Source organism: Amborella trichopoda, chromosome 13 (assembly GCF_054954075.1).
Source record: "Amborella trichopoda isolate Santa Cruz 75 chromosome 13, AtrichopodaSantaCruz75HAP2 v2.0, whole genome shotgun sequence".
Lineage (NCBI taxonomy): Eukaryota > Viridiplantae > Streptophyta > Magnoliopsida > Amborellales > Amborellaceae > Amborella > Amborella trichopoda.
The window spans coordinates 41,144,149-41,170,877 of record NC_142348.1 but is presented as its reverse complement, the minus strand read 5'-3'; the positions used below and the strand labels follow the sequence as shown (position 1 = coordinate 41,170,877).

Genomic DNA, 26,729 nt, shown 5'->3' with positions numbered 1-26,729 from the left:
AAATCAAGTTCTGACCCGTGTGAAGTCCTTCTCCAGATAAAACATGTATGAACCATAAATTTACTGTAATTTACAAAAATCAATAAAAAAGTGATGACATCATGAATAAACAATTGCATTCCAAATATTAAGTTAGTCAAGAAACAAGCGCTTCAAAGTTATTGTTAAACCAGGACACCTGCATTTATTATTCAAAAATTCACATTTCAATGTTTCAATTTACAGTAAATATGATCCAATTCATTGAGAAAAATGAGGTACATCAAACCAAAGATGGTACATCAGCAGGTCGATGAAATCAAGTGCAGCCAGACACACTCAAACACATCAAGCATGTCCTCATCAGAACCAGAAATTAGGCATCCCCCTAAACTCCGAAAAAATAAGCACAATTTTTCTTTCCTCATAATGTTGGATACAGTAAACTCCAGAATGATCAATCTGAACATTATTTGACATGCTTTAATGAAACACTGTAAGTATCCCACTTACTGAATTCCACTCCCACCAGTGCATATGCCACTTTCAGTGCATGTTACTCTGCTCCCATTCACACCATTGCTTGCTATGGCTCCTCGATCAACATAGTTTAGCATGTTTATTATGCAAAAAATTATAAGCAACCTGCAAAAATAATAAAAATAAATCATTTATTCAAACACAGACCCACAAAATACAACTCAGAAAGTTCACAAAGGCAGCTAAAGGTATCATTTTCCACTAAGTGCAAGACATTGATCCAACATGAAATGCAAGAAATTTTTAGCAATTTACAGTAGAAGAGTCTGAAACATCTGTCCAAATTGTGGTAGGCACAACTAAATGTTCATTGCAATAATATCATTGCTTTTTTTCCTATTTTCAATTACCCAAACTCCCCAAGCATATTTTTCCAGTTGTTCTATGCATCGTGTCCCTTGGGGGCCAATAAATACAGTTTTTTAGAAGGGAAAAGACTGATATTGCAGGATGGTGTTTAAATTCTTATTTGTTATTATTCTATCCTTGCAATATATATCAGACGTGCAATGGATAAATATACAGGCCTCACCTAAAGAACCATGAAAAAGCAGATTTCTAAACCTTGGTACTATAAATTAGGGAATGCTAGTAATCCTAAGATTCAACTTTCTGATATTTAATATTCCTCCAGAGACACACAGGACTAGGACCCTTTGTTCAGGTTAGGATGAAGCGCGTTGCAGTTGAATAAACCTTTCTCAAAGGGAAGATTACACGGTATTAAATCTCAAAGGCCAAGTTTGAAAAGCATTTACTACCACAATTTCAATAGAAAGCATTCTTTCTTCATGGATAAACTCGTGATGTATAGAGGTACTTCATAATGTTACAGAATAACAGTTCATCAGTTCATGCATATATGATATGTATTGAATAGTATTTGTAATTTTCATTCATTGAATTATATTTGTAATTTTCATTCCCAAAGGACTACCTTCTAAAGGATAAGTAGTATGTTCAATTCACTGACAAAAGTGTAAGATCTTTTGGAACAGCATAATACATTTAGTGGTTCCGGATAGTCTTCTGGCCACTCCTCAATACCTATTGTCAACAATGAATGGTTGAGGATTGTCATTTCTCAGCTCAAAAGTCCATCAGAAAAGCTCCACCAACGTTTGATGAATGGATAACACTCCTCAACCATCCATAGTTAACATTGAACGTTTGAGGAATTTCTATCAGACTGTTCAAAATCCAAATGCTAACATAGTAACCCTAATCTTTTTACACCTTGAGAACATAAAGAGACACAAAGGAGAAATTTTTGGCACATTAAATAGGGATTTTCCTACCAAGACTTATGAAAAGGTCCCATTTAATTTACAGCATTGAGAACGCACAAAGGCACAAACAAGCATTCGTATTCCATGAAAACCTTTTCCAAAACAAAGATAACATAAATAAACAAATTTCCTTCCACTGCCCGCACTTCTCTAATGGCATCTAGTCCTTTTTGGGTTGAAGTTGATTTTCACGACTCAATTACAAAAAGTCATCTAATACATGAAATGGGTATAGTCCAGATCGAACCCTTCCTTCGAAAAACTACTAATCATCTCAAGCTCCATTGCATTCTCATAACCTCAAGCAAAAACCCGTGAATTGCCATCAAAATTTCCCAAAAAGTAACCCTTTGCACCCCAAATTTCAACCCATAAAAAGTGGTTTCTCACGCCCACAATGAAGTACGAATAACATGGCTCAAGAAAAACATTGCAGAGATAAGAGCCATGAGAGAAAATTATTGCAGTGATAAGAAAGAAGAGAGAGAAGTAAAAGAAAGAGAAGGTGGGACGAATAACACCTTTTGGGGGTGAACCAGGAGGGCTTGGAATCCTCGTCCATGGCCGCAGCAGTGGTGGCGTCCGTGGTCGCGTCCGTGCTTGTTGCTGGGCCCGAACCTGCAACCACCTCAGTATTAAGCGGCACCATGGAATTAAGAGCCGTCTAACCCTTTCTCTCTCTACAGCCCCTTTCCCGTGGTCTCTCTTTCTCTCTCCTCTCTCTTTGTTGCTTCCACTCAATCTCTTTCTCTCTCTACAGCTCGGAATATTCCATCTCTCTTCTCCCTTTCTCTCTCTAGCGCCAAGTCGTCTCGGAATAACTCCTTTCTCTCTCTTCTCCCTTTCTCTCTCTAAGTCCAAGTCGTCTCGGAATATCTCCTTTCTCTCTCTTCTCCCTTTCTCTCTCTAGAACTCCACTCGGATTTGAAAGGTAATTGTCATTTTCTCATCTTATGATTTCATTTTATAAATAATTTGAATTTTTGAATCTTGTATTTGAATATTTCGAATAAGCGGTAACCACTTAACAGCTAGATCCCAATAATATCTAATTCTACCTTTTTAAAAAAAAGATTTGAAATCTTGTAGATTTGTTGTGTATTCGAATATTTTTATTCCACCAAATCATCCTGTCAACGTATTTGCGTGAAAATTTAGAAAATTTTTACAGATACCTATTTTATTTCGTGGTATTTAAAATAAAGATGGTATACAATAAGATCATTTATTTTTGGTGTAGAGTTGTCATAATTATTTACAACCATTGGACGTGAAATTTGATAGTTTAGATGTGTCATAAAGTTGAAGGAATTTTTTTTAACTTTGACCTTGGTCAATAAAATAAATTCAACAACATAATTTTACATCAATAGGCAAAATCAATTGTGACCACTTTATACCGAAGGTAAATGTCCTCATTATATACTATTTTTTTTAATATCTATTATATTTTAAAAATTCATGTACATGCTTTTTATGAATTTTTTTATTTTTTCCAAATTACCTCCATGAGATTTTCTTTTTATTTTTTCTTATTTCTTGGTTGGAAGTCCAATTTCTAACCTATTTTTTTTATTAAATGAAACTCAAAAAAATTATTAAAGGTTTCTGGACCACACCAAACCTTCATATTCTAAAACGCTTTTAAAAAAGGGAAAAGTTTATATAGAGCCGGCTCTAAACAATCAAATTAGAGCCCAGCTCAAATTTTTCACTAGAAGAGGTTGTTTTGGTGCCCAAATACCCTCAAATTGATCATCTCGACATCAAGATCTAAGGCCATGAGAAAAAAAAAATAGATTTCAAGATTTGGAAATAATACATCTTGTAACGCATTTTGGACCGTCAATTTTCAAGTTTTTCAAGATTTCATAGATCTACTTGATCTATACTATTTTTGAAGCTTTAATTTTTTAAAATTAAAGTTAATAATATATTTTAAGGCTATCACAAAAGATTTTCAATATTGAAACCGCTTTTCTCAAACACTATTTGAAGGTAGGCTCTAATTTGATTGTCTAGATCCTTGGCTATATACAAACTACACCCTTTAAAAAAGGGAAAAATTTATATAGAGCTGATGCCCTAAACAATCAAATTAGTGCTCACCTCAAAAATTTCACTAGAAGAGGTTGTTTTGTTGTCCAAATATTCTCAAATTGATCATCTCGACATCAAGATGCATGAAGATGAGAAAAAATTGATTTCAAGTTTTGGAAATAATGCATCTTGTAGCACATGTTTTTACCGTCAATTTTCAAGTTTTTCAAGTTTTCATAGATCTACTCCATCTACACTATTTTTGAAGTTTTAAATTTTATAATTAAAGGTGAAAATATATTTTAAGGCTGTCACAAAGATTTTCAATATTGAAACCATATATCTCGATACTATTTGAAGGTGGCCTCTAATTTGATTGTTTAGAGCCTCGGCTCTATACAAACCGCGCCCCTTAAAAAATAGTGGAAAACTATAAATAACTGAGTTGAAAGTTGGAGATCGGACTAGTCATTTAAAAAAAAAAAAAGTTTATATAAGGGTGAAGCCCTAAACAATCAAATTAAGGCGTATATTGGAAATTCACTAGCATAGATTATTTTGACGCTGAAAAACCCTTAATTCGATCATCTTAACCTCAAGATATATAGAAATGAGAAAAAATAGATTCCAAATCTTGGAAATAGTGCATATTGTAATGTATTATCTTGACCTTAATTTCCAAAGTTTCCAAGCGTTCATAGATATGATCAATCTACACTATTTTTTAGGTTTATAATTGGTAATGAAAATAAATTTTAAGGCCATCACAAAGATTCATAATAATGAAATAATGCATTTCGGTATTATTTGAAGGTACGCCTTACTTTGATTGTTTAGGGCCTTAGCCTTATACAAACCACACCCACAAAGCTTGAAGGTTGGATAATCTCATCCAACCATTCAAAAAAGGAAAAAGTTTATATAAGGTTGCAACCTTATACTATTGAAATAAGATGAAAAATCCTAGAGAACAAAGTGTTATGGTGTAAAAGAACCGTCCAATTGATCATTTCAACTAAGAGATGCATGAACATGAAAAAATGAACACCAAGTTCAATAAATAATGCACATTTTAGCAATTATTTGGACGGTCTATTTTCAAGATTTTAAGTGTTTATTGATCTACTCTATCTGCATTATTTTTTAAATATCCAAATTTATAACTAGGGATGAAAAAGGTCCAACACCGGCATGACATTTCTGAGCAAATTTTAGAGGTGTGTCTTACTTCGATGGTATAAGGAAGCACCTTGCAATTCAAAAGAAAAAAAAAATACAAATTTTTAAGTCTAGATCGAAACTCTATGTTTTGACCCTCTTTTAACAAAATTTAAAGTCGGAACTCCAAGTTTCAACGCAAAAACTAAGAAATAAAACAAAAAAACCTATCATTTTGACCAAGAGCACTTTGGAAAAATAAAAAATTGAAAAATGGGGAAATGAGCATAAAGTTCAGAATACAAATAACCTTTTTTAAATCCCACCAAAAAATATATAAATGAGAATTTTTCCTAGAATATATATATATATATATATATAAACTAAAATATCCTTCCTAAAAAAAGTCCATACAATACAAGGGCATATAAGGTGATACTTGGGTAACATGAGATTGGGAAAATATCTACATATTTCCTATTTTTAAGTTTCATTTTACAATAGACTCAAAGTTTTAAAATATATCTTAAGGAATAAAATTTGTAGTTTTTATTTCTTCCAACCCCTGAGCTAATTTAAACCTGTTTTTTTAGGCCAAACAAATCTTAAAAGACATATTTTTTCTAAAAGCCATCATTCAAACTTTTCGAGAAAGATAACCGAGAGGAGAGAGAGAGGTATTTGGAAAACACGGGAGGAGAGAGAGAGTGAGAGACACAAGAAGAGAGAGAAAGAAAAAGATAAGTTTGGGGTATATAAGTGAATAGAGATGATTGGGTTTAGAAAGATCATGTCTTTCTTACATTTGTTTAGGTTAAAAAATAAGTTTACAGTTGTCGCGGGGTTAGAAGATATCTTTTAAAACCTTCGGTTTATCTAGAAATGAAACCTAAAAAAGGGGATATAGAGATATTTTCCTTATAAGATTTACCATGTTTGGATACATTTAAAATGGAAATAACAGATGTGAAACCCATTACGTGTGTAAGCGACTCTTTTACAAAAAAATTATCTATCTCCCGCCATTATCCCTCTCTCTTTTACTCATCCATACTCTCTCCATTCTCCCTCTCTCTGACCTCCATTTCTATTTTCTCTTCTAGTTTCTCTCTAAACTCTATTTAGAAGTGTTTGTACACATTTATTTCTACTCTCCTCGCACATCCATTTTTATATCCCTTTATCCCTAAAAAATTTCACACAACATAATTTTCATAAGTGATTAGTAAAAACGTAATCCTCATAAAAAAATAGTAAAAACTCAATTGAAATAAGATACATTTTTAGTCTTCTCCAATGCCTCAAAAGTTTTTACTGAAAATACCAAATCTTCTAGTTTACTAATCAAACTTCTTCTCATTTTTTAACTACTATAAAGATTTTGAATTTGATATCATAAATTTATTGTTTATTTGAAATTATATATAGAGACATTTGAAAGACTTATATAAAAAATAAATAAAAATAAGACTTATTACAATAAAATCATATTATTCCAATTATATTATTCCAATGACTTATCATGTTGAAACCAAAGTCGAATCATGTTCGAAGACCTGTGATTCCATGTAAGTGTCAAATGCATGCAAAATTAGTAGGAAATTGTATCATGATGACTTTAGAATGGTACAAGTTATTATTAGAAAATCTTTTTGGAATTGTGATGATGTTATTATTAGAAAATATTTTTGGAATGGTGTGATGATGACTTTAATTCCACATTTCAATGAAATTTTATTACAAAAAAAAGAAATGATAGTTTATAGGAATGTACTGGTAAACTGTCGGTAATGCATTTCCCATATTTTTTCTAGACATAGCCAAACAATAACAATATATTTCCCAGGTTGCATCTAAATACTACCCGAACAATAACAATCCATTTGCAGGTAATGTATTATGCAAGTAATATATTTCATAGGCAATATATTTCCAGGTATCCAAACGACCCCTAAGTGTCCAAATTTTGTTGAATACAATGGTAAATTACTCTATAGTGTGAGTACCCTAACATAAGTATATATATTATGAATATTTTTCCTAAAAAATATGTCAAAAGATGTAATGTTTATGTGAGGCATAAAATCAAGGGAAAAGTTTACATAGAGCCGAGGCCCAAATATCATCAAATTGATCATCTCGACATCGAGATGCATGGACATGAGAAAAAATGGATTTCAAGTTTTAGAAATAGTGCATCTTGTAACACATTTTTTTACTGTCAATTTTCAAGATTTTCAAGTTTTCATAGATCTGCTCGATCTACACTATTTTTTAAGCTTTAAATTTTATAACTGTAGATGAAAATATAATTTAAGGCTATCACAAAACTTTCCAATATTGAAACCATATTTCTCGACACTATTTGAAGGTGGGCTCTAATTTGATTGTTTAGAGTTTCGGCTCTATACAAACCGCACCTTAAAATCAATATATGCCCATATTTTGGTCATTTAACTAAGGGAAAAGTTTATATAGAGCCGAAGCTCTAAACAATCAAATTCGAGCCTACCTCAAAACTTTCACTAGAAGAGGTTGTTTTGATGCTCAAATATCCTTAAATTGATCATCTCGACATCAAGATTCATGAACATAAGAAAGAAATGGATTTCAAGTTTTGGAAATAGTGTATTTTGTAATGCTTTGGACCATCAATTTTAAAAATTTTCAAGTTTTCATAGATATCATCGATCTACACTATTTTTTAAGCTTTAAACTTTATCAATAAATATGAAAATATATTTTAAGGCTATCAAAACAATTTCCAGTATTGAAACCACAATCCTCGACACTATTTGAAGGTGGGCTCTAATAGGATTGCTTAGAGCCTAGGCTCCATACAAACCGCACCCTTTAACCAATTCCACCGACGAACCCATTCAGAAGTCACTTTAGATTTTCTTACCTAAAAATTTGACCTTTAAAAAATTTAAAGATGACTATGGATATTGAAAATCTCAAATTGGCTTTGTGACTTTGGATTTTAGATATCTAGAGCGAGTGCAAAATTTGGGCCAAAAAAAAATTAGGAATTATTTTTATAAAGAATATGGTTTGATAGGGCTGCAGCCCTATCAAAATAAGTAAATCCTCACCTTATAACTCATCGAGAATTACAAGTATGGAAAAACCTTTACATCGATTATCTCGACTCAAATATTATGTTGTGAAAAAAATCAGGATTTCAAGCTCTAAAATAGTGCATATTATAAACAAATATCTAGACCGTCCATTTTGCCTTAACAATAAGTATTCACATACTCGCAAGATCTGTTGCATTTTTTTGAGTTTCAAATTTTATTGTCGGTATTGAAAATTGATTTTAGAGCCATCATAGAAATTTCCATCATTAAAATACTTTTCCCGACGATGATTTGAGGTGAGGCTTTATTTTGTTTTCAAAAAACCGAGGCCTTATAGGAACTTCATCCCTTTCATAATTACATTATTTGTATGGGAAGATCTATTGAACAAATTTATCCACGTGATTCCAAAATTTAAGATGGAAAAAATCCCCTTGGTTGCTCTTTTGCATAGAATATGGAGTAACCCACCAAAATAAAACTTTTGAAAAAAGTTTATATAGGGTTGCAACCTTATACTGTAGAATTAAGGCGCACCTCAAAAATCATAGAAAAATGACGTTTTGATATTAGAAAACCATCTAATTGATCGTGTCGATATCGAGATGTATAGATATGAACAAGAAAAAGATTTAAAGTCCCAAAAATGGTGCATCTTAATACACATTATCTAGACCATCCATTTTCAAAATTTTCATGTGTTTATAGATCTACTTGATTTGAAACATTTTTGGAGTTTAAAATTTTATAATTAGAGATGAAAATAGATTCTCAAGCTATCCTAATAATTTTAATTACATCTTATAATAATATGTGGAGGTTATTAGAGGTGCACCTTACTCTAATTGTTTAAAGTTGCAAACTACACCAAATATATTTCAAGAAAATTCATTGTTATTTGTGCCCAGTAAATAAATAAGAAGTACACAAAGATTGTTTACTTTTGGTAAAAGAAAATAACAATACTCTTGTCCATCAGATTTCAAATCGAGTGATTATGAATGTGTAATTGACTAGATTCAAAATTTAAAGAAAGTTTCTCAAACTTTATGACACACCTCAAGTTGTCCAATTTAAAGTCAGATGGCTAAGGATATTTGTGACCTCAAATAGTCTCATAGATACAATCCTTAAAATAAAAGGAAATGTATATAATGAGACTATTTACTTATGATACAAGGAGGTCACAATCATCACTGACCGTCATATTTGAAATCAGATAGTTGATGATGTATCGTTATTTGGGCATAAAGTCTAAACTAAAACTTCTCAAATGTATCGTTGGATTTTACATCCAGTAGCCAAAAGCTATTGTGACCTCCCTATACCAAAAATAAATGGTCTCATAAAATATAATTTCAAAATAAAAATGCCTGTAATCCTTATTTCGCTCACTTAAAATATTTTCATACGACTTTCTTTCCATCTAATTTTTTTTTTTTAATCAAAATAAGTGATTCTTGCCGTTGACTTGATATCTAAGTGATGTTGGACTGTTTGAATACTTTATAAAATTCTCTCTAATGCAAATAAAATTTATCTTAATTTGGATTTGTTCCAGAGGGATCTTGGTACTTGAACTCCAAAGGGTCTGATCTAGGGTTTCTAGGTGTTAGATTGGTAAATAGGGTAGCTTCTTATGGGGGCTATGAAAAAATGAGTCTATGATGACTAATAAAAGGTACTTCTTAGGTTTTAAGGTCAATTTTTAGTTCTTGGGATACCTTAGAAACTCAATCGGCCAAAAATGGGGTGTCTCCAATGATTTTGTATTTTATTATTGACTACTGATGGTGCACGTAATTCACTAAAATAAATTCTCTTGATGTTTGAGTTGTCAAGATTTTTCTTCACTCCTGATGAGCAGCATTTGTAGGAACCAATTAGCTTCAGGCCATGGAGGTGTCGAATATTGCCTTGGGGGGGGGGGGGGGGGTGGTCAAAGGAACAATATGGGTTATCTCACAATGAGTCTTTAGTTTCTTTCAAAGGAACAATATGGGTTATCTCACAATGAGTCTTTAGTTTCTTCCTTATAGTTATTTCTAAATCTTTTCATATTAATACTATTTGGGGCCTTTCTAATAAGTTAGTCCAAATTTTTTTAGCTTAATGGTGGGAATTATGTGATAATCTAGCATCCCACATATATAATATGATATTTTTTTATAAAGAGACCATTTATCTTTTGTACGTGGAGGTCACAATCATTTACATTCATTAGATATCAAATAGAATGGTTTGGAGTGGGTCCCGAAGTCCATCGTGACATCCATGTACAAAAGAGAAATAGTCTCTTTGGAGACAGTCCCATATAATAGTGATTGATGTAATTAGGAATTTTTTTTTTTTTAATCTTATTATTTTGATTAGGAGATTAAAATTTAGGTTTGGATTTATATTGGGTCTTAATTTTCTTTGGGGGTGTTTATGTCTATTACAGTTGTACACAATTGAATGGTGCGAATTGGAAGTTTATTTTTCTAAAAATGAAGGGTTAGAATTTGATTAGGGTTTTCTAAGGAGTACGTTAAGTTTTAGGTTTTTTTTTCTTTTATAAATATATAACTATTATATCTGGAAAAAAAAAACACGAGTGAGAAAAGAGTTTGTTTTGCAAATTTGGATTTATAAAATCATGGATATTAAATTTACATTAATTTAAATATTCAAATAAATTTTAAAATTATTTTATTGAGTTTTAACAATAGTTAAAATTGCATGGAGGCCCATTGTGCACATGGACGCACCATGGCCTAGATGGTGAGGCCCATGAGATCCTCTCATAGGTGGCATGTCCCACCCATTTAGAAGCTTTTTAATTTTGTGATAAGTAATTTGGTTTGTAGGCCAAGTTGTTATGTGTTTTGAAAAGGTATTGGCTTGAAGAAGCTTTGAATGAATTTTAGGAAAGTATGAGAAGGCTTGTGCATTATTTTGGTATGCTCAATACTATATTTGAAATTATTTTATTTAATTTCTATTGATGAGAAAATAATTTTGGAAAGGGAATTAAAGATTCTAGCACCTTCCATAATGTTGATGGGTTATCTATGGAATGAAGGGCTCAAATCTCTCACCCCACAAGTCACCTAAGATCAATGGTTCATATTGAATCTCATAAGAAAAGGCAAGCCAAGGAAAACCCTAAGAAACCATAATATTGTTCAATCCTATAAAAAATGAATTGTCTCTACCTAAAATCTCTACACCTTAAGAAAAGTTTCTCTCTCTTATGAAAGCTCAAAATGGGGCACATCATATTCTCCCATATTTGAGATATCTCTCTCTCCCACATTGTGAAAGAACCTAAGGGTTTAAGCTAGTGTTTTAAAAATCGGCTAGTCGAACCAGACTCGCTCGGTTCGACACGGGAACCGGCACAGCCCGTGCCGGTTTCAATACAAAACCGGGAACCGCCCGGTTCTAGAGAAGAACCGTCGGTTCCAATCCGCTTGTCCGGTTCTACCCGGTTCAGCCCTGTTGCCTCTCTGCACACATGCGACACACACATGCATGCGTGAACAAACATTTTAATTTATATTACATAGGTATTTATATACCAAAGTGGAATACCCATCTTTTAATGTGTGATAATTCCCAAATATCATTAAATGAAAAGGGAATTTAAATATATTCTATTAATCATCAAGTTATAACCACATATGGTGAGGTGGCGTGGTGGTTAAGACCTTTGATTCTTCATGTGACCTCTCAAGGTCTAGTCCCCCCGTGGGCGTTATTTTATTGTGTTGTATAGTTTTTGTTGTATATATTGTATAAATATTTTTGTAAATAATATAAAAAGCATAAAAAAATGAAAAATAAAAAAGTTAATTTTTTGTATAGAAGTTAATTTTTGTTGTATATAGTGGTATACTTATTTTTTTAAAAGAATATGAAAGATATAAAAAAATAAAACATAAAAAGTTTATTCTATTTGAAATCTCCATCTTTCTACTAACAATCTCTTTCACTAAATTTATTATAAAAACCTAAAAAAATAAATTTTTGAAAAATTTGTACGTATTTTTATTAATTTTTACATTGATAACCAAATTTTTTATTTTATTTATTTAATTTTTACATTATAAATGTACTATTTTTCTTACAGTTGTCAATAATACATTTTAAATTAGATAATATTATAAAATATTTTTAATTTGTTATTATTTGTCTAATAAAACAATTACAAAATGTAAACTAATAATTATAATTTCAGTTTATAATATTATAATTAGTTAGGTTTTAATAATTTTGGATTATAGTTAGTTAGACTGTAATAATTTGGATTTTTTTAGCGGATTAGGGTTTTTTGCCAAAACGAGAATTTAATGGCCATTCTTTCATTGATTAGTCTACTCTTTATAATATTCTATATATAATTATATATTTTATCTATGATAATTCTATGATTTTTCTTTTATGTGATGCAAATTTAATGGTTAACATAAATTTATACAGGGAAAGAGCATATCAATATTCACAAATTGATGAAAAAAATAAAAGTTAATAATGTAGTACCTTCATTTCTTATTGGATTCCTAAAAAAAAATATTTATAATGAATTTTAATAATTTTTTCAGATTTTTTTGAAGTGTTAATCCGACCGATTCAGCCGATTTTTTATCTGGATCGCCGATTCGCCGATCCGGATCGGTTTTTGAGATGCCCGATCCGGGTCACTGATCCGCTTTTTAAACCATTGGTTTAGAATTAGATTATGGAGTTTTTCTCTCTCCCTTCTCTTAACTATGGATTTATGTCCAAGGGTTTTAGGTTGTAGCAAAAAGAGAATCCACCGCTCTCAAACCAAGTTGTTAAAGGAATGTACTTAGGGCTTGAGTTTGTGATTAAAGGGGTTCATGTTCCAGTGATGTGACTTATCCTAAACTTGCTTTCCTGGTTGAGATTGAATGTTGATTATTGATCCTACATCATCAGATGGTGGTGACTCGGTGTGGGGTGTAATAAGCCCAGTTGAGGTAATCTCTGACACTCTCTTTTCGTCTCTTGTCATATTTAATTAGTCTTTATATTTTCAAACATAAGAATTGTGGATATTTTATTTATTTAAAGAAAATTGGTTTAATGGCATCAAGGTTTTTAAGATATTGGATTTGTTAGTTTTATTTTTTTTGAAACAAGAGTTATTTTAATAAGACTACTTGTAAGTGATCTTGACAAAACAAAAGAAAAAAGGTGAAAAGAAAAAGAAAAAAAAAAATCCCCGGTAATGTCACATTAGTATTTCTTTCAATCTCGTCATTCATATTGGTGTTGTAGATTAAGGGTGGCAACGAGTCACCAGATCCGGACCTGGACTTGGATCCAAATATAATGTGGGACCTGAAATAGACTAGGATCCAACAGGACCTGATTGAACTTGACCCAAAAATAAAAATATCTATGTATTTAAATATATTCTAATATATTTTCATAAATTGAGAAATGTGGGACCTGGACCCGAACCCGACTGCACTCGGACCCAGACCCAAATAGTATTCGGGTCCAAGATTTGGACTTGGACCTGACCCACTGGGTCTAATTCTTGGACCCATACCCAACCCAGGTCCAGTCAAGCCGTCGGTCTAGGTCCATTACCACCCCTATTGTAGATTATATATTTTTGACTTATTTGTATGCTTTTTTCATATTTGATTAATCATGTTTCATAATTGTGATGTACTCCATTCTAGACGCTGAAGTCAAATGTGTGGAACTCAAACAGGAATCAAGCTTTCAGTGTCTAGGTATTTTTTATAATTTCATCAAAAGACTAGTGACCTAATTTGTTTTATAAACCTAAAATAAATTGATATAAATAAATTTACATAATTTCCATTTTTCCGAGTAGAGTTCCGACAAATTGTCGTGACTAGGGCGAAATTAGAATCTTCAAATTGACTCGATTTACTATGGGACTTTAGTCAGACCTTGATTCTGATTTTGAAAACACTAAACAGAACTCTCCTAACCCCAACATTTCAAAACTAACCTCATTTTTTTCTTTTATTGGGCCTTCCTATTTCTCTTTGAACCCAAGGTTTAAAACCAGGGTTTGGTGAACTGGATCGCCGCTTTAGAGAATCGGTGCTCTAGACCGAGCAAACCGATCAAATAAAAATTACAAAAACTTAAGGAACAAAACAATTGGAACAAATATTAAGAATTAAAGTGGGACCGGTTGTTCAACAAAACCAAAGAGGTTATGGAAAAGATGGGATTAGCCCACTAGTTCATATGAACATATGAGCCTAACTGTCCAGATTGAATCTGAACCGATTCGACGATCATAGATGTTTGGTAGTGCTTGAATTTTTTTTTTTTACAAGTCCAAATCATTTGAAATTTTAAATATGTGCTCTTCTCATCAAGGCACACCTAATAAAAATATAAAAAAAATTATTTGAGAAAACAAAATACCAAAATACCCCCGAAAACATTTTGGGAGCATTTTGATCAATTTATTTCATGTAATATATTTTTTTGATATTTTTCAAAGATTCATCTATTTTTGATGAACACATGCTTACAATTTCAAGTGATTTGGATATGTAAAAAAAAAAAAACTAAATTCAAACACTACCGAACATTCATGATCGTTAGATCGACCCAGATTCAATCTGAGATGTTTGGCACATACGTTCATATGAGCTAGTGGGCTAATCCCATTTTTTCCATATATATATATATATATATATATATATATATATATATATATATATATATTATTTTTAGCTCTAGACTCAACTTGAGGTCGTAGTGACTCGGACCTGATCTAGGTCCAGGTTGAGGTCCTGGCCGAACTTAGAATTAGTCGGCTCAGGTCCCAATCGAGGTTGACCCGGCCCAGACCCCTATAGCCGGTCTAAATTTCTAAGCAGAATCTGTTAAAGTGGTGTGAACGTCGACGGGAAATCAATTTCCCCCAAAGAGAAGATATCTTAATGATAAACCCAAATTACCGGAATCTCGCGAGGAAACACATTGCCTAGAGATCAATCACCAATTCACAAATTTCCAGCAAGCTCCAGCCTTTGTCGATTGATCTGGCATCCGCCGAGATAAAATCAGAGAAAAATAGAACTCTCTCTCTCTCTCTCTCTCGGCATGGCTGTCCCTCTCTAATTCAAATCGGTTTAAGAAAAAAAAACTAAAAACAGCCCAAATACTATGTTGGGTTGATTACAATGATATACAATCACCTAAAAGATTGCCCCCTCTCTATAATGAGTTTCTCCCCCAAACCTATCTCCCCCTTTTTCTCACCCATATCCCCTTAACATCTCTTGCTACAAAAGAGACTCGTTACAGAGAGATAGGGATTAAGAAATAGGCACGGGTGTTTTTCTACCCTTTTGTATGGGCTAAGGTGGTAAAAAAAACGGGTGTCTTTTTACTTTTTGTTTTGGTTAAAAATAGAAGGTCAAAAAGGGTAAAATTAGTCCAAATGGTCAAAACTATGTGAGATCTCTCTACCGTCATAAACGTTTTCAAATTATGGGTCTATTGGGAGATAAAACTTCAAAATAAAGTGCATAGAGATATTTTTCTTAAAAATAACCCTACAAGAAAGATTAAAAAAAAAAAAATGATCATCAGCATGATATAAAATAAAATGGGGCTACTGAACGTTACTACCTTGAAAATTGCATGTCATTGGCAATAACTTTCGAATCAGGTACGAAATGATGCACGTCCTTAAAAATTGCTTGAAACAAGTAAAAAATTGCTTGAAACAAGTAACCATTTATGTCAGCGGATGGACAATATGTACACCATCTAGGCAAAAAAATTACAAAAACCTTAATTTATATTACATAAATACCAATAACCATAGTACATACGATATTCACATACATACATTAAGAACATAAATACATCCTATTCATAGGTTTTTCATGGACATATAGGCATCCATATACATGTCACAGCATTCAGAATCCCACGATAAGTCTTCTGACATGGCATCCTTGATCTTCTTGCTCCAACCGATACCGTCATACTTCTACAATAGAAATGAAACTCCCATTCAGAATAACAATTAATACTGCCACAAAACCAGAAAAGGATGCTTGAATTAAGCCTCCCAAAGTTGAAAAGTATGACATATTCTGGACATTGGAGAACCATAGCCCGTTACGGTCATCCTGTCCATGAAAATGGATGGTGATTGAGATTGAGAGGACCCAACACTTGGGGCCATGCCCATTTCTAGTTGGGGGTTCATTCCCATTTCCAGTGGGGTCCTACTCCCCCTCATCACCCATCAGATATTGAACATTTCAACGGGCTATGAGTCCATTGGATTAACAGCCTATAATTTTCCTCCTACATTCTGTGTTGCTAGAGACACTACCATATCATCTAGGGCTTGGCTCAAAGACACGTTTGCAAACATTGATAGGATGCGCGAAGACTTTGTGCTCCCAAACTCCTGCCCCTCAGCATGTCTGTGAAGGAATAACCCACATAACAGTAGCCAGCGCTTAGTCTGCCTAATTTTCCAATAAGACGAATTTGGAGAAGGAAAGGAATTACCTTACTAATCTGCTTTCATTGGGATTTACTGCCACAGGAATGGTGCCATACTTGATTGCCTTGAGCTTCAAGCAAGATAAACCACACAGTGAAATAATTGCAAAAATGAAATCCACCTTATTCTATCGCAAAAATTATTTTCGAAAACCAACATCGAGTTTATTGATAGTGCTTTACATACAGGTAAATGCAGCTTGGGATCATGAAATGAAGCACACAAGAGGATATCTGAGCCTGCAATTACCAAGTGTGACAAGGCCTCGTTGTATTTGTTTATAAATCTCACATTTTGGTCCTACAATAATTACAGTGAATCATCAATACAATTATAAAAGTAGTTCAAAAGCTTCCTTAAGTTTATGCATGCAGCAGTTCTTGCATACGAAAACCTGTAAGCACAAACTGAAAACCACATTTCACATAAGAAAACTAGAAAAGAACTTCCAATATCAGGGGAAAATAAATAGTTACCTTGAGTTCTTTACGAAGTGATTCAAGTGCAGCTTCTACCTCTGGTGTTGTACTAGATCCCAAAAAGATGAACTGTTTTTGACGAACTCACCAAGAAAAAAAAAGGATAAGAAAAAAAATTATTTGATCAGCACTGAATACGAACACAAGATAAGCAGATGATAAGTAACTCAAAGTAAGCACTTATTGAATTGGTCCATTTGAAATATGTCATGAGAAGAACCTGAGCTCCCTTTCCCAATGCAAGACAAACAACTGCTTTCAGATTTTCCACATCTATTTCCGAAACTTCTGTATATATGCACCCAACCTGTTACCTTTCCACTGTCATGTAGTTACACAACCTGCTTGAATTATAGAAGGTATTGTAGAACACAATAAAGAAAGCTGCTAAGACGAAGTCAAAGGATAGTAAAAGCGAAGCATTAACCTCTAACCACTAACTAAATTTCAATAGTAAAATGCTTAAACAGTGTCATATTCAAATGATGTCCGTATTGCCAATCCCTCTTCAGTCGGTTTCAGTTTAGATTGAATAGAAGGACCTGTGAAGGACATAGTATTGGTTTCATTGAACAGTTGAACCTGCAACGTTTTTGAGGCGGCTGAATTTTTACAAACTTACCTTCAGAGATATAATTGAGGCTCAATTTCAGTATAAAAATTTCAATACCTTAAAATGGATTCTCACTCTTAAGGAATATGTAACCCAACATTAGAACATTGGGTTAAATACAATGCAACTTTAGAACTTCGGATTAATATACCTGGGCCAGATATAGCTAATAAATTAATATAATGACACGCTTAACTAATAAACCAAGAGTGCTGTTAATATATATTTTCAAAATCATAATACCAATAGATATCTCAGAGCAAATGTCCAATCAGCATCTGAAAACAGAAATAGGTGATCAGCACTCTTGTTCATTTTTATAGAAATTATTATATATCTCAATATCGTTCACTCACCTCATAGAGCTGAATTATCAATTTGTGCATGTACTGGTATTGTTTTCTTATTACATGTATATGCATTGTTTAAGATGAATTGCACTTTTTATATAAGCAAAAATACTAAGTCATTTTTATATGCAATGGACTGCATTTTCTGGTGAAAAAAAATTGCATAAAAACAAATGGTGAAATTTCACTACAGAAAAACAACGATTATCTATATGATAGCGATCATGAGCAAGGATAAGTTGCTTCAATTACAAAAAGAATTAGTTAATCATTTGAAATTGTAAGGTTCAAATTTGAAATTTCCTGCATCATATTCACCACTTATTTTTTTAGTTCTTTAATAGTTCTAGTGGTAAAATTTTACTGCAAAAAAAAAAAAAAGGAACCTGACAAAAAATATTTTAAGCGAACAAAGAAAAAAAAATGATGACGCAAAAGTATTCACCATTGCAGCAGATGTTTGGTCCACAAATCTAAGGCGTTGCCTAAGTGCGGTCCTGCAAGTAGCCTTCCCTTTGGGATCTTCTGATGAGTAGTTCACTGGAAGGAAATTGTCTTTTGAAGGATCCCATTTTGTGTCATCAAATCCATAAGGGATAACCAACACTTTCTCCCTAAACCAAATAAGAATACTCCAATGTTACGCACCAAAATTGACCAAAAACAGAGTACATACTAAGTGGCGGAAATGAATACATTCAAGCAAATCTTTATCCAGGAATTTAATCAGATAGAAAGTCATAGTTCACACACCTATGTATTGCTAATGTAGTTTCTAAGCCATAAGACATGCTTTCAATTACAGCATCTTTTGAATGGAGAGACGAAACAATGGCCACCTTATTAGAGTATACAACTCCACCCTGAATGTATGCCAAAAAAAAATAAAAATAAAAGTATCACAACAAAATTCACCAGACATTACCACTTCAGTTAACAAAGAGAATATAAACATAGGCAAATAAAATGGGAGTAACAAAGGTGAAAACTGAAGTCTTAAGTATTCTTAAATTGCTTTTGAATAATGTTCTCTAAATTGTTTCATCTTTGGTGTAGCTGCTACATATTATTTTGTTGTTCTTGCATCTTGCAGCACCATAAGGGCATTCTAGTATCCTAATTACTTTGTAATAAGCATAAATACCTGGTCTAAGAAGGGTGAGGACGTTAAATTTTCCCTTAACCCGTCTCAAACCCAGGTACAGGAGGCGGATTGGATTACGTAGGCAGCCAGTGCAAAACTTTGCCACATCTTATCATGAATCCTGAACCTATGTTATTCTTACTGAGGGTATGGTACTTGATGGAGAAGAATGGAGGAATAGGATTGATAGAGCCGACCCCAATTAATTGGGATAAGGTTTGGATGACAACGATGATGATAAATAAGCATAAATACCCAATGGGATAAGAAATCCATCATCCTTTTTGGCCCATATTCTTGGTATCTTAGCAAGTTTGCGATCAAAACATTTTAGTGAAACTCCTAGTGACTTTTTGAAAACCAACTATCTGCTTTTTTATGGTGCCATAACTCTGCCAAATTTGTAGGAAACAAAAGACACTTTCCAGCCCCCACATGAATGAAGACACATATGTAGGGATTGAAAGATGCTGTAATGTAGGGTTGGCAATGGACCCCGACCCATATTCGGCAGGTATACCTGAAACGGGTCCAGGTATGGGTCCAAGTTTTGGACCCGCAGGTAGTGTCCGGGTCCAATAAAGGATACCTGGACAATCCCGGGTCCAGGTATGGGTCCAAGTTTTGGACCCGCGGATAGTGTCTGGGTCCAATAAAGGATACCTGGACAGTCCCGGGTCTGGGTACGGGCCCGGCTATACCCGACCCGGCAGGTGCCCGGACCCGTATTTTTTAGTTTATAGGGTTTGATCATAAACTCCCTCGCCCCTTTTATAGAGCTTACACCCCTGTGACTCTATACACCTCATCGAGTTGGGTTTAACGCACTGGTAAGCTTAGTTTCTACTCAAATATCTCCATTTGTAAGAATGGATTTTCATTTGTCAATTATCGTGTTTGTACAAAGGTGATCTCTGAGCAGCTCTAGAGAGATGCTTCCTGTTTTCTGAAAAAGCCTCCCCTTCTCCCTCATCAACTCTAGAGAAATTGCGCTCTGATCTTGGTGATTTCAATTGGATGTGTAAATCTAAGCTATTGCCATTTCCTCTTTTGAAGGAGTGGGTATGGTTTTGGGTTTTGAATATCTTGGGCCGTTGTTTCTCTGAGAAATTGCAATTCCATCGCCATTACTTGGTTGAAACTGAAAACCCATGATTCATTGTTTGTGGGTTTTTTTTTTTCGCAGGTTGTCAAAGGATTAATGGAGATAGAGAGAGAATGTTTGATGGACATGGGACAGTTCCATAACCAGACTGAATTGGTTCTCTGTCATGGCTGGAAAGTCGCAGAAATTAACGGGAAAAAATGGAACTACTTTCTTGCAGCTCCCAAAAGCTGGCCCTTTATACCGGCAAATGTGAACTATAAATTCTCTCTCTAAGGTCACTTCTCTCACAAATTCTCTCTCTCTCTCTCTCTCCAAAATCTAGGGGCTTTCTCTCTCATAAACTCTGTCTCACAATAGCGGAACAACCCAAGCACCCTATCCATCTTGCTCTAGACCAAATCAGCTCCCATAATCTCTCATTTAGACTAGAATCAACTATTTCACTACTTACATGTCTCTCTCAACTCTCTTTTTCCTCACACTACTTTCTCACTTTCTATTAGATGCTTCCCCCATTCTCTACGTCTTGTTTCTCTCTCTAAATCCACCCCTCCCTCTCCACCAATGCATGGGATTAATCCCACATTGAAGAGGGGCACTCAGTCATGGGGGTGTAAGTGCTACAAAAGGGGTGGGGGAGTAGCACATAAGAGAAGGTTGTAAGGTCCGGTTACGGGTACGGGTACGGTCCGGGTCCGGGTCCGGGTCCCGGGTATTCTCTTGGGTACGGGGATAGGTACTATTCTTTTAGACCTGTCGGGAACGGGTCCAATGGGAGCCAGCCCATACCCGACCCGTTGCCACCCCTAATGTGATGTCGATGATACAAATTTGCACTCATATGACTAGTTTCAGGATTTCATTGCTAGTGTTTTAGATTCCCCAAGTCCATTATTGTTCACAAACTTCAAATTTCTTGACTTTAAATTTGTAAGTTTTAGTATGAATGGCCATTTAGATATTCTCTTAGTTCATATATGTGATCTTTTTTCTCTTGTGATAATAAGACGATAAATTTCGGGTAGTGTAGTAACTCGTAAATCATAGAATATAAGAAAGCTTCTTGCACATTCATAGCCTTCTAATCAACATTGATTTAAACTGATACTATCCATAATAAACAATTGCTTAATAAGATAATGAATAGGGTTGCCTATGAGGTCAGGTCAACCTGACTAGGTTCATGATCTGGATCGACTGGACATGACCTGGATATATAATATAAATTATACTACAATATAACCCGACCTGAGTCGAGTCTCACTCCCCATGTATGTTCAAGTTGGGGTTGACCCAACCCATTTACACCCCTACTAGTGATAACTTCCCAAAAGTATCTATTATTTTTTATTTTCGGAAACACTTTTCTTTTTGCCAATCTCCCATTCTTAAATTCATTATGTGCAAAAGGCTTATTTAAGACCACTGCACCTGTCATTGCCTCATCCAAAATGCTCTTGGATGTACCATGGTCACACCTGCATCATGCATAATAGTCTCTAGGGAAGCATACTTCTTTTTTTTTCTAGGGAAAATATTATTGAAGGGGTCCAAACATTGCAGTTAACATTAGAGGCTTTACTTCTTAATTTAAGTAGCTCAATAAATATCCTCCAAAACACTCAACTTGTCTTTGTTCATGGTTGGGAACATAAACAAGTAGGGGAATTTTAGTAATTTGACCCCAATGGAGGTCCCAACCAAAATGATGGGAGTACCTTGCTTGTTTTGGGTGGGTCAAATTACTTAAATGTGTGGCTTGTTCATGGTTCCTAATCCTAAACAAGGGCCATTGGGCATTTTTGAGGATATTTTTTGAGAAGGTGCCTGAATGAAATGAAATTTTAAAAATTAAGTGTTAATTGGGATCTTTTGACCCCCATAATGATTTTGTAAGGGGTTTTGACACCCTAAGTGATATTTTGCCCCCTTATTTCTAAGCTGCCACTTGCTATTGGAAGCTATTCAATGCTTGTGCCTCGAATACCATAACCACTTATTTCTCAGATTTCCATGGTGACTAGGAAGGCAGCATGAAAACTTCACATACTAGAAAGTCTTGCAGTTTTTGTTAGACTAATTGCAACATGTAGTGATAATGGATCATCCAGTAAAAGTTTACTATATATTGAGAGCAGAGAACATATGTACCTTCAAAAGATTGACGAGATGATTGCCACTATTATCTTGCAATCTATCTGAACGATGCAGCTGAGGAGGATCTAATCCACACAATGCTAATTTTTCAGGCCGCTCAACACACTATACCAGTGGCCTGAATTAGAATCCACCTTAAAAAGTACCAAAGATTAAGTAAACTAATAAGCAGATGTTACATAAAAATCTTGCCTGAGAATCAAAACCATGGCATGTCAACAACAATCTTGTAGTTTCCAATCCCTGCGGTAGGAGAACGAGAGAATCAACAAACATTGAGCATTACTGAGGGAAAAGAAAGTTTGAATAAAATGGATATTTCAACAAATAAATGTTATTACGCAGAATCATATATGTATGAACCAGTAAAAATCTTGAGTAAAAATCATTTAGTGATTTGAATTTCAACTTCATCACAGCAATAATATCAAAGTATACATGGATGAGCTGAACAAAGAACACGCAAACCCATTTTCTTCACTCTTTTCCTCTGTTTCTGGATAGGTAACTGAAGAACAACTAGAAGAATAAAGCGCGTTCAACATAATCCAATTCAAAGCCATGGGGAGAAAAGAACCTGATTTCAGAAATGCAATGTTCAAAACTTCAAATGCAAGAACCTAGGGAACCAAATCCCGAGTACCCACACTATTTTTGGCAAACTATTTTATGAACAGTGTTCTACAATATGAGTGATAAAATTAAGTTGCATGCGTAGAACTTAGTGGGACCTATGACCATGCTAACTCCAAAAACATCCAACGCTCATAGACATCATGTTTTAGCGGACCATCCTTTGGGGATCTCACTAACCGACATTGCAGTGCAAATCATGAAATCGGCTTGTCAAAGTACGTTCGTAGTTCGAGGACAATCTTCACATTGTGCAGTGTAGAGTTCCGACGCTAATATAATATTTTTCTTAATTTGCATCAGAAAAACAACTCAGATGCTCAGAAATGGAGTAAACAAGTTCTTTAGCATTGTGCAGTGTAGAGTTCCGATGCTCAGAAATGAAGTAAACAAGTTCTTTAGCATTGTGTAGTGTAGAGTTCCATTGGCAATCCTTCTAATTCAAACCCGCACCACAAAGGATCGTTGCATGTCTTAACATTTAACCATTACTAAAAGCAGTTCACATAGTTCAGCTCGCTGATCATGTTTAAACAAAATCTTCTGTCCCAATTTTCTTAAATATTTGTATTAAAAACACTGAAACATATTTATTTTGACCTCTTCGATGAGCAAACTACATAATAAGTTTTTTAATTTGCATCAGACAAACAACTCATATTCTCAGAAATGGAGTAAACAAGTTCTTTAGCATTGTGTAGTGTAGAATTCCATTGGCAATCCTTCTAATTCAATAGTGACCCGCACCACAAAGTATCGTTGTATGCCTTAACATTTAACCGTACTAAAATTAGTTCACATAGTTCAGCTTGCTGATCATGTTTAAACAAAATCTACTAAATTCCTAACAGTTCCATAGCACATCTCCAAGTAAATGTACAATAGACCTCATGATTCAGCCACCACGAACAAATTAATAGTAAAAAGGGGATCAATGGATTATTGTATGAACCTGATTGACAAAGAAGTCCCAAAAAAGTGGCCCAATGACAGATGTTTGCCAACCATGTATGTGAAAAATGTCTGGTTTCTTTTTCGATTTCACTATATAATCCAGCGCAGCGCGAGAGAAATAGGTGAATCTGAAAAGAATTCATAAAGATTCTATTAGAAATAAAAGTCTTGATATATATTTTACTCCAAGATGAATTAAATAAACATAATCATGCCAGTCATCCAATAGTCTGGCTTGGATTGTTTGTATCAGTTTGGAAAGAAGACAAGAAAAGTAGGATAACCTAATCTTCTTAGCCTTTTAAATGCAAACTAATGATAATGATGACGACAACGATGATGATGTAAGCTAGTAATTCCTATAGTATAGATGGCCATTCGAGCGGTTTTGAAAGTAATCTATAGAAAGCCTGAAAATTTCAGGCACCCAATTTGTTTCTATTCTATGTATAATGGACCACCACTGCTATAATTATGCAGGAGTTGAATAGGGAAAAATCTCGCTGATTACAACTGGCAGCTTATTAGTTCAAAGTGTGCAATTCTATTTACTCTATGACTATAAATAATTAAATAGTCAATTTTAGTTACAAGGATGAAATTCCATATGCTCTCTGGTTACTCCTCACAAACAGTATATCAGTAGGTTCCAAGTGAAAAAAAATAACTTAGCGTCATAAAACCTGAGAATTAAACGAGTGTAGTATTTGATCTGTAAAAGGAATAACTTACCGCTCAAGGTCATCAGAGTAGCCATATATACCTTCTCTGGAAAAAAATGCAGCAAGGTGTATAGGTTCAATGAACGTCACTGCAATGCCGTGGACAATACTGCATTTACAAATTATGATCAGAAATGTCACAATGTGCACGTATGAATAAAGAAGAATATGCAGAATTGTCACATAGTTATATTTGCTCTTGCTGTTGGTACTCATTTGCGAATCTTCCTGTGCTTTGTAAAATTATCTTTGTACCATGATGAGAAAATGAAACAAATTAAGGCAGCAGACAGAAAGCATCAGTACAAAAACAAGTACAGTAATAAGAAAAAACATATTATATAAATTGCATGGCAAAGTACTCTTCTCACCCAGTCCAGATCCTGTTTGGATGCCACTGGCCAGAGAAATAAGAATGAAATTCAGCTTCTGCTTTCCTGAATCCATGTACTTGTTCCAAATTTAGTATTGCATATCTGTTTAGAATAGGAATATTTATCAGAAGGTTTCTCAGAAACTTCTCCTTTCTCTTATAGAACCATACTTCAACTATATGCATTCATTATGTGTGTGTGTATCAATGTTAGAAAGAACGAGTCAGGCTGACTAGTCGGTCATGGCCCGAGCTGATTAGTCAGATCAACTCCAACTTAGTTGGCCGATTAGTGTCGAGTTTTATACTGAAAAAAAATGGGGTTAAAAAATCCCAAAAAAAAATAAAAATTGTAAAAAATGTTTAATTTTACATGTATTGTTTTTTTATATTGTCACATAAAAAATAAGCAAAACATACAAATATTATAGGCATAATTGGGTTTTGGACAAAATTTTTAGGCACTTGCAGCAGTACTTTTTCAATGAACTAGTAATTGAAGGAGATTACATATTACACAATAGGAAAAAACAATGCTCAAAAGTGGTAAGATTGACGATGGGGTTTGGGATTTTCTTGAGTTTTGCTATCAGGGTTGACAAGGGCAAAAATTGCCATGAAGCCCGGTGGAGTCTGTAGGAGTACCTCCTTGCCAAGTACGAATACTACCTTGTGAAGTTCTTAGGCCATAATCGCCTAGACTTTGAAATTGTCCATGCTCCTCTCCTCCTTGGCTTGTGTTTTGCCCCTCATCGTCGTTGTCATCATCCTGAATAATTAGCCTACAGCACCCGCCATCACTGTGTCTCTGTTTTGGGGTACAACTGCTATGCTTTTTTCAGCAATACTTTTTCAGTGAACTAGTAATTGAAAGAGATTATATATTGTACAATAGTAAAAAACGATGCTCAAAAGTGGTAAGATCAATGATGGGGTTCGGGATTTTCTTGAGTTTCGCTGTCAGAGTTGACAAGGGCAAATATCGTCGTGAAGCCCGATGGAGTCTGTAGGACAGAAGTAGTACCTCCTTGTCAAGTAGGAATACTACCTTGTAAAGTTCCTATGCCATAGTCGCCTAGATTTTGAAATTGGCCATGCTCCTCGCCTCCTTGGCCTGTGTTTTGCCCCTCATCGTTGTTGTCATCATCCTGAATAATTAACCTACAGGGCCCGCCACCTTTATGTCTTTGTTTAGGGGGACAACTGCTATGCCTTGCTCTCTTGACTACATCTCGAACCAATCTAAGTCCCTCTTCTTCCCCAGTGGAGGTCCTAGTACCTTGTGGCACCTCACACTCTACGACTGTTGGCTCACACCAATCATGTCGCATCATCCCATCGTCATTGTTGTCGTCTTCATTGTTGCCCTCATAGACCCCCTTGTGGTACAAAAACCTCCATCGAAATGAAAGAGATTCTCTTCACATCTCTTCTCAGCAATGCTGGTGACAACGAGTCCGGTTGACCCGAAAAAAAATTGTGGGACCCAAACTTGGACCCGAAGTTATTGGACCCGACCAAAAAATAAGAAATAAAATACTTAAATGTTACTTTAAATATATACATGT

At 34.3% G+C, this 26,729-nt stretch overlaps 2 protein-coding genes across 35 annotated transcripts in view; both read right to left on the bottom strand.

Annotated features, from left to right (window-relative positions):
* Nucleotides 1–2,430, bottom strand: part of LOC18442432 (putative sphingolipid transporter spinster homolog 2) — a 47,877-nt gene extending 45,447 nt beyond the window's left edge. For both annotated transcript variants that reach the window (XM_006852649.4, XM_088855006.1), the window contains exons 1-2: nucleotides 2,330–2,430; nucleotides 493–624 (exon numbers count right to left, since the gene is read on the bottom strand). In XM_006852649.4, coding sequence (XP_006852711.2) covers nucleotides 493–624; nucleotides 2,330–2,370 — 173 coding nt within the window. In that variant the 5' untranslated portion in view covers nucleotides 2,371–2,430. The remainder of the gene's footprint in view (nucleotides 1–492; nucleotides 625–2,329) is intronic.
* A 13,457-nt stretch (nucleotides 2,431–15,887) lies between these two features.
* Nucleotides 15,888–26,729, bottom strand: part of LOC18442424 (UDP-Glycosyltransferase superfamily protein) — a 44,233-nt gene continuing 33,391 nt past the window's right edge. For 13 of the 33 annotated variants that reach the window (XM_088854994.1, XM_011628064.3, XM_088854993.1 and 10 more), the window contains 13 exons: nucleotides 25,160–25,264; nucleotides 24,799–24,897; nucleotides 24,065–24,194; nucleotides 22,672–22,722; nucleotides 22,474–22,584; nucleotides 18,824–18,933; nucleotides 18,516–18,684; nucleotides 17,328–17,414; nucleotides 17,105–17,176; nucleotides 16,815–16,928; nucleotides 16,634–16,698; nucleotides 16,452–16,545; nucleotides 15,888–16,100 (listed from right to left, as the gene is read on the bottom strand). In XM_088854994.1, the coding sequence (XP_088711120.1) occupies nucleotides 15,981–16,100; nucleotides 16,452–16,545; nucleotides 16,634–16,698; nucleotides 16,815–16,928; nucleotides 17,105–17,176; nucleotides 17,328–17,414; nucleotides 18,516–18,684; nucleotides 18,824–18,933; nucleotides 22,474–22,584; nucleotides 22,672–22,722; nucleotides 24,065–24,194; nucleotides 24,799–24,897; nucleotides 25,160–25,264 (1,327 nt within the window). In that variant the 3' untranslated portion in view covers nucleotides 15,888–15,980. Of the gene's footprint in view, nucleotides 16,101–16,451; nucleotides 16,546–16,633; nucleotides 16,699–16,814; nucleotides 16,929–17,104; nucleotides 17,177–17,327; nucleotides 17,449–18,515; nucleotides 18,685–18,823; nucleotides 18,934–22,473; nucleotides 22,585–22,671; nucleotides 22,723–24,064; nucleotides 24,195–24,798; nucleotides 24,898–25,159; nucleotides 25,265–26,729 lie in introns of all 33 variants that reach the window. The other 20 variants (XR_016046934.1, XR_016046938.1, XR_002282292.2 and 17 more) reach the window with 5 other exon arrangements.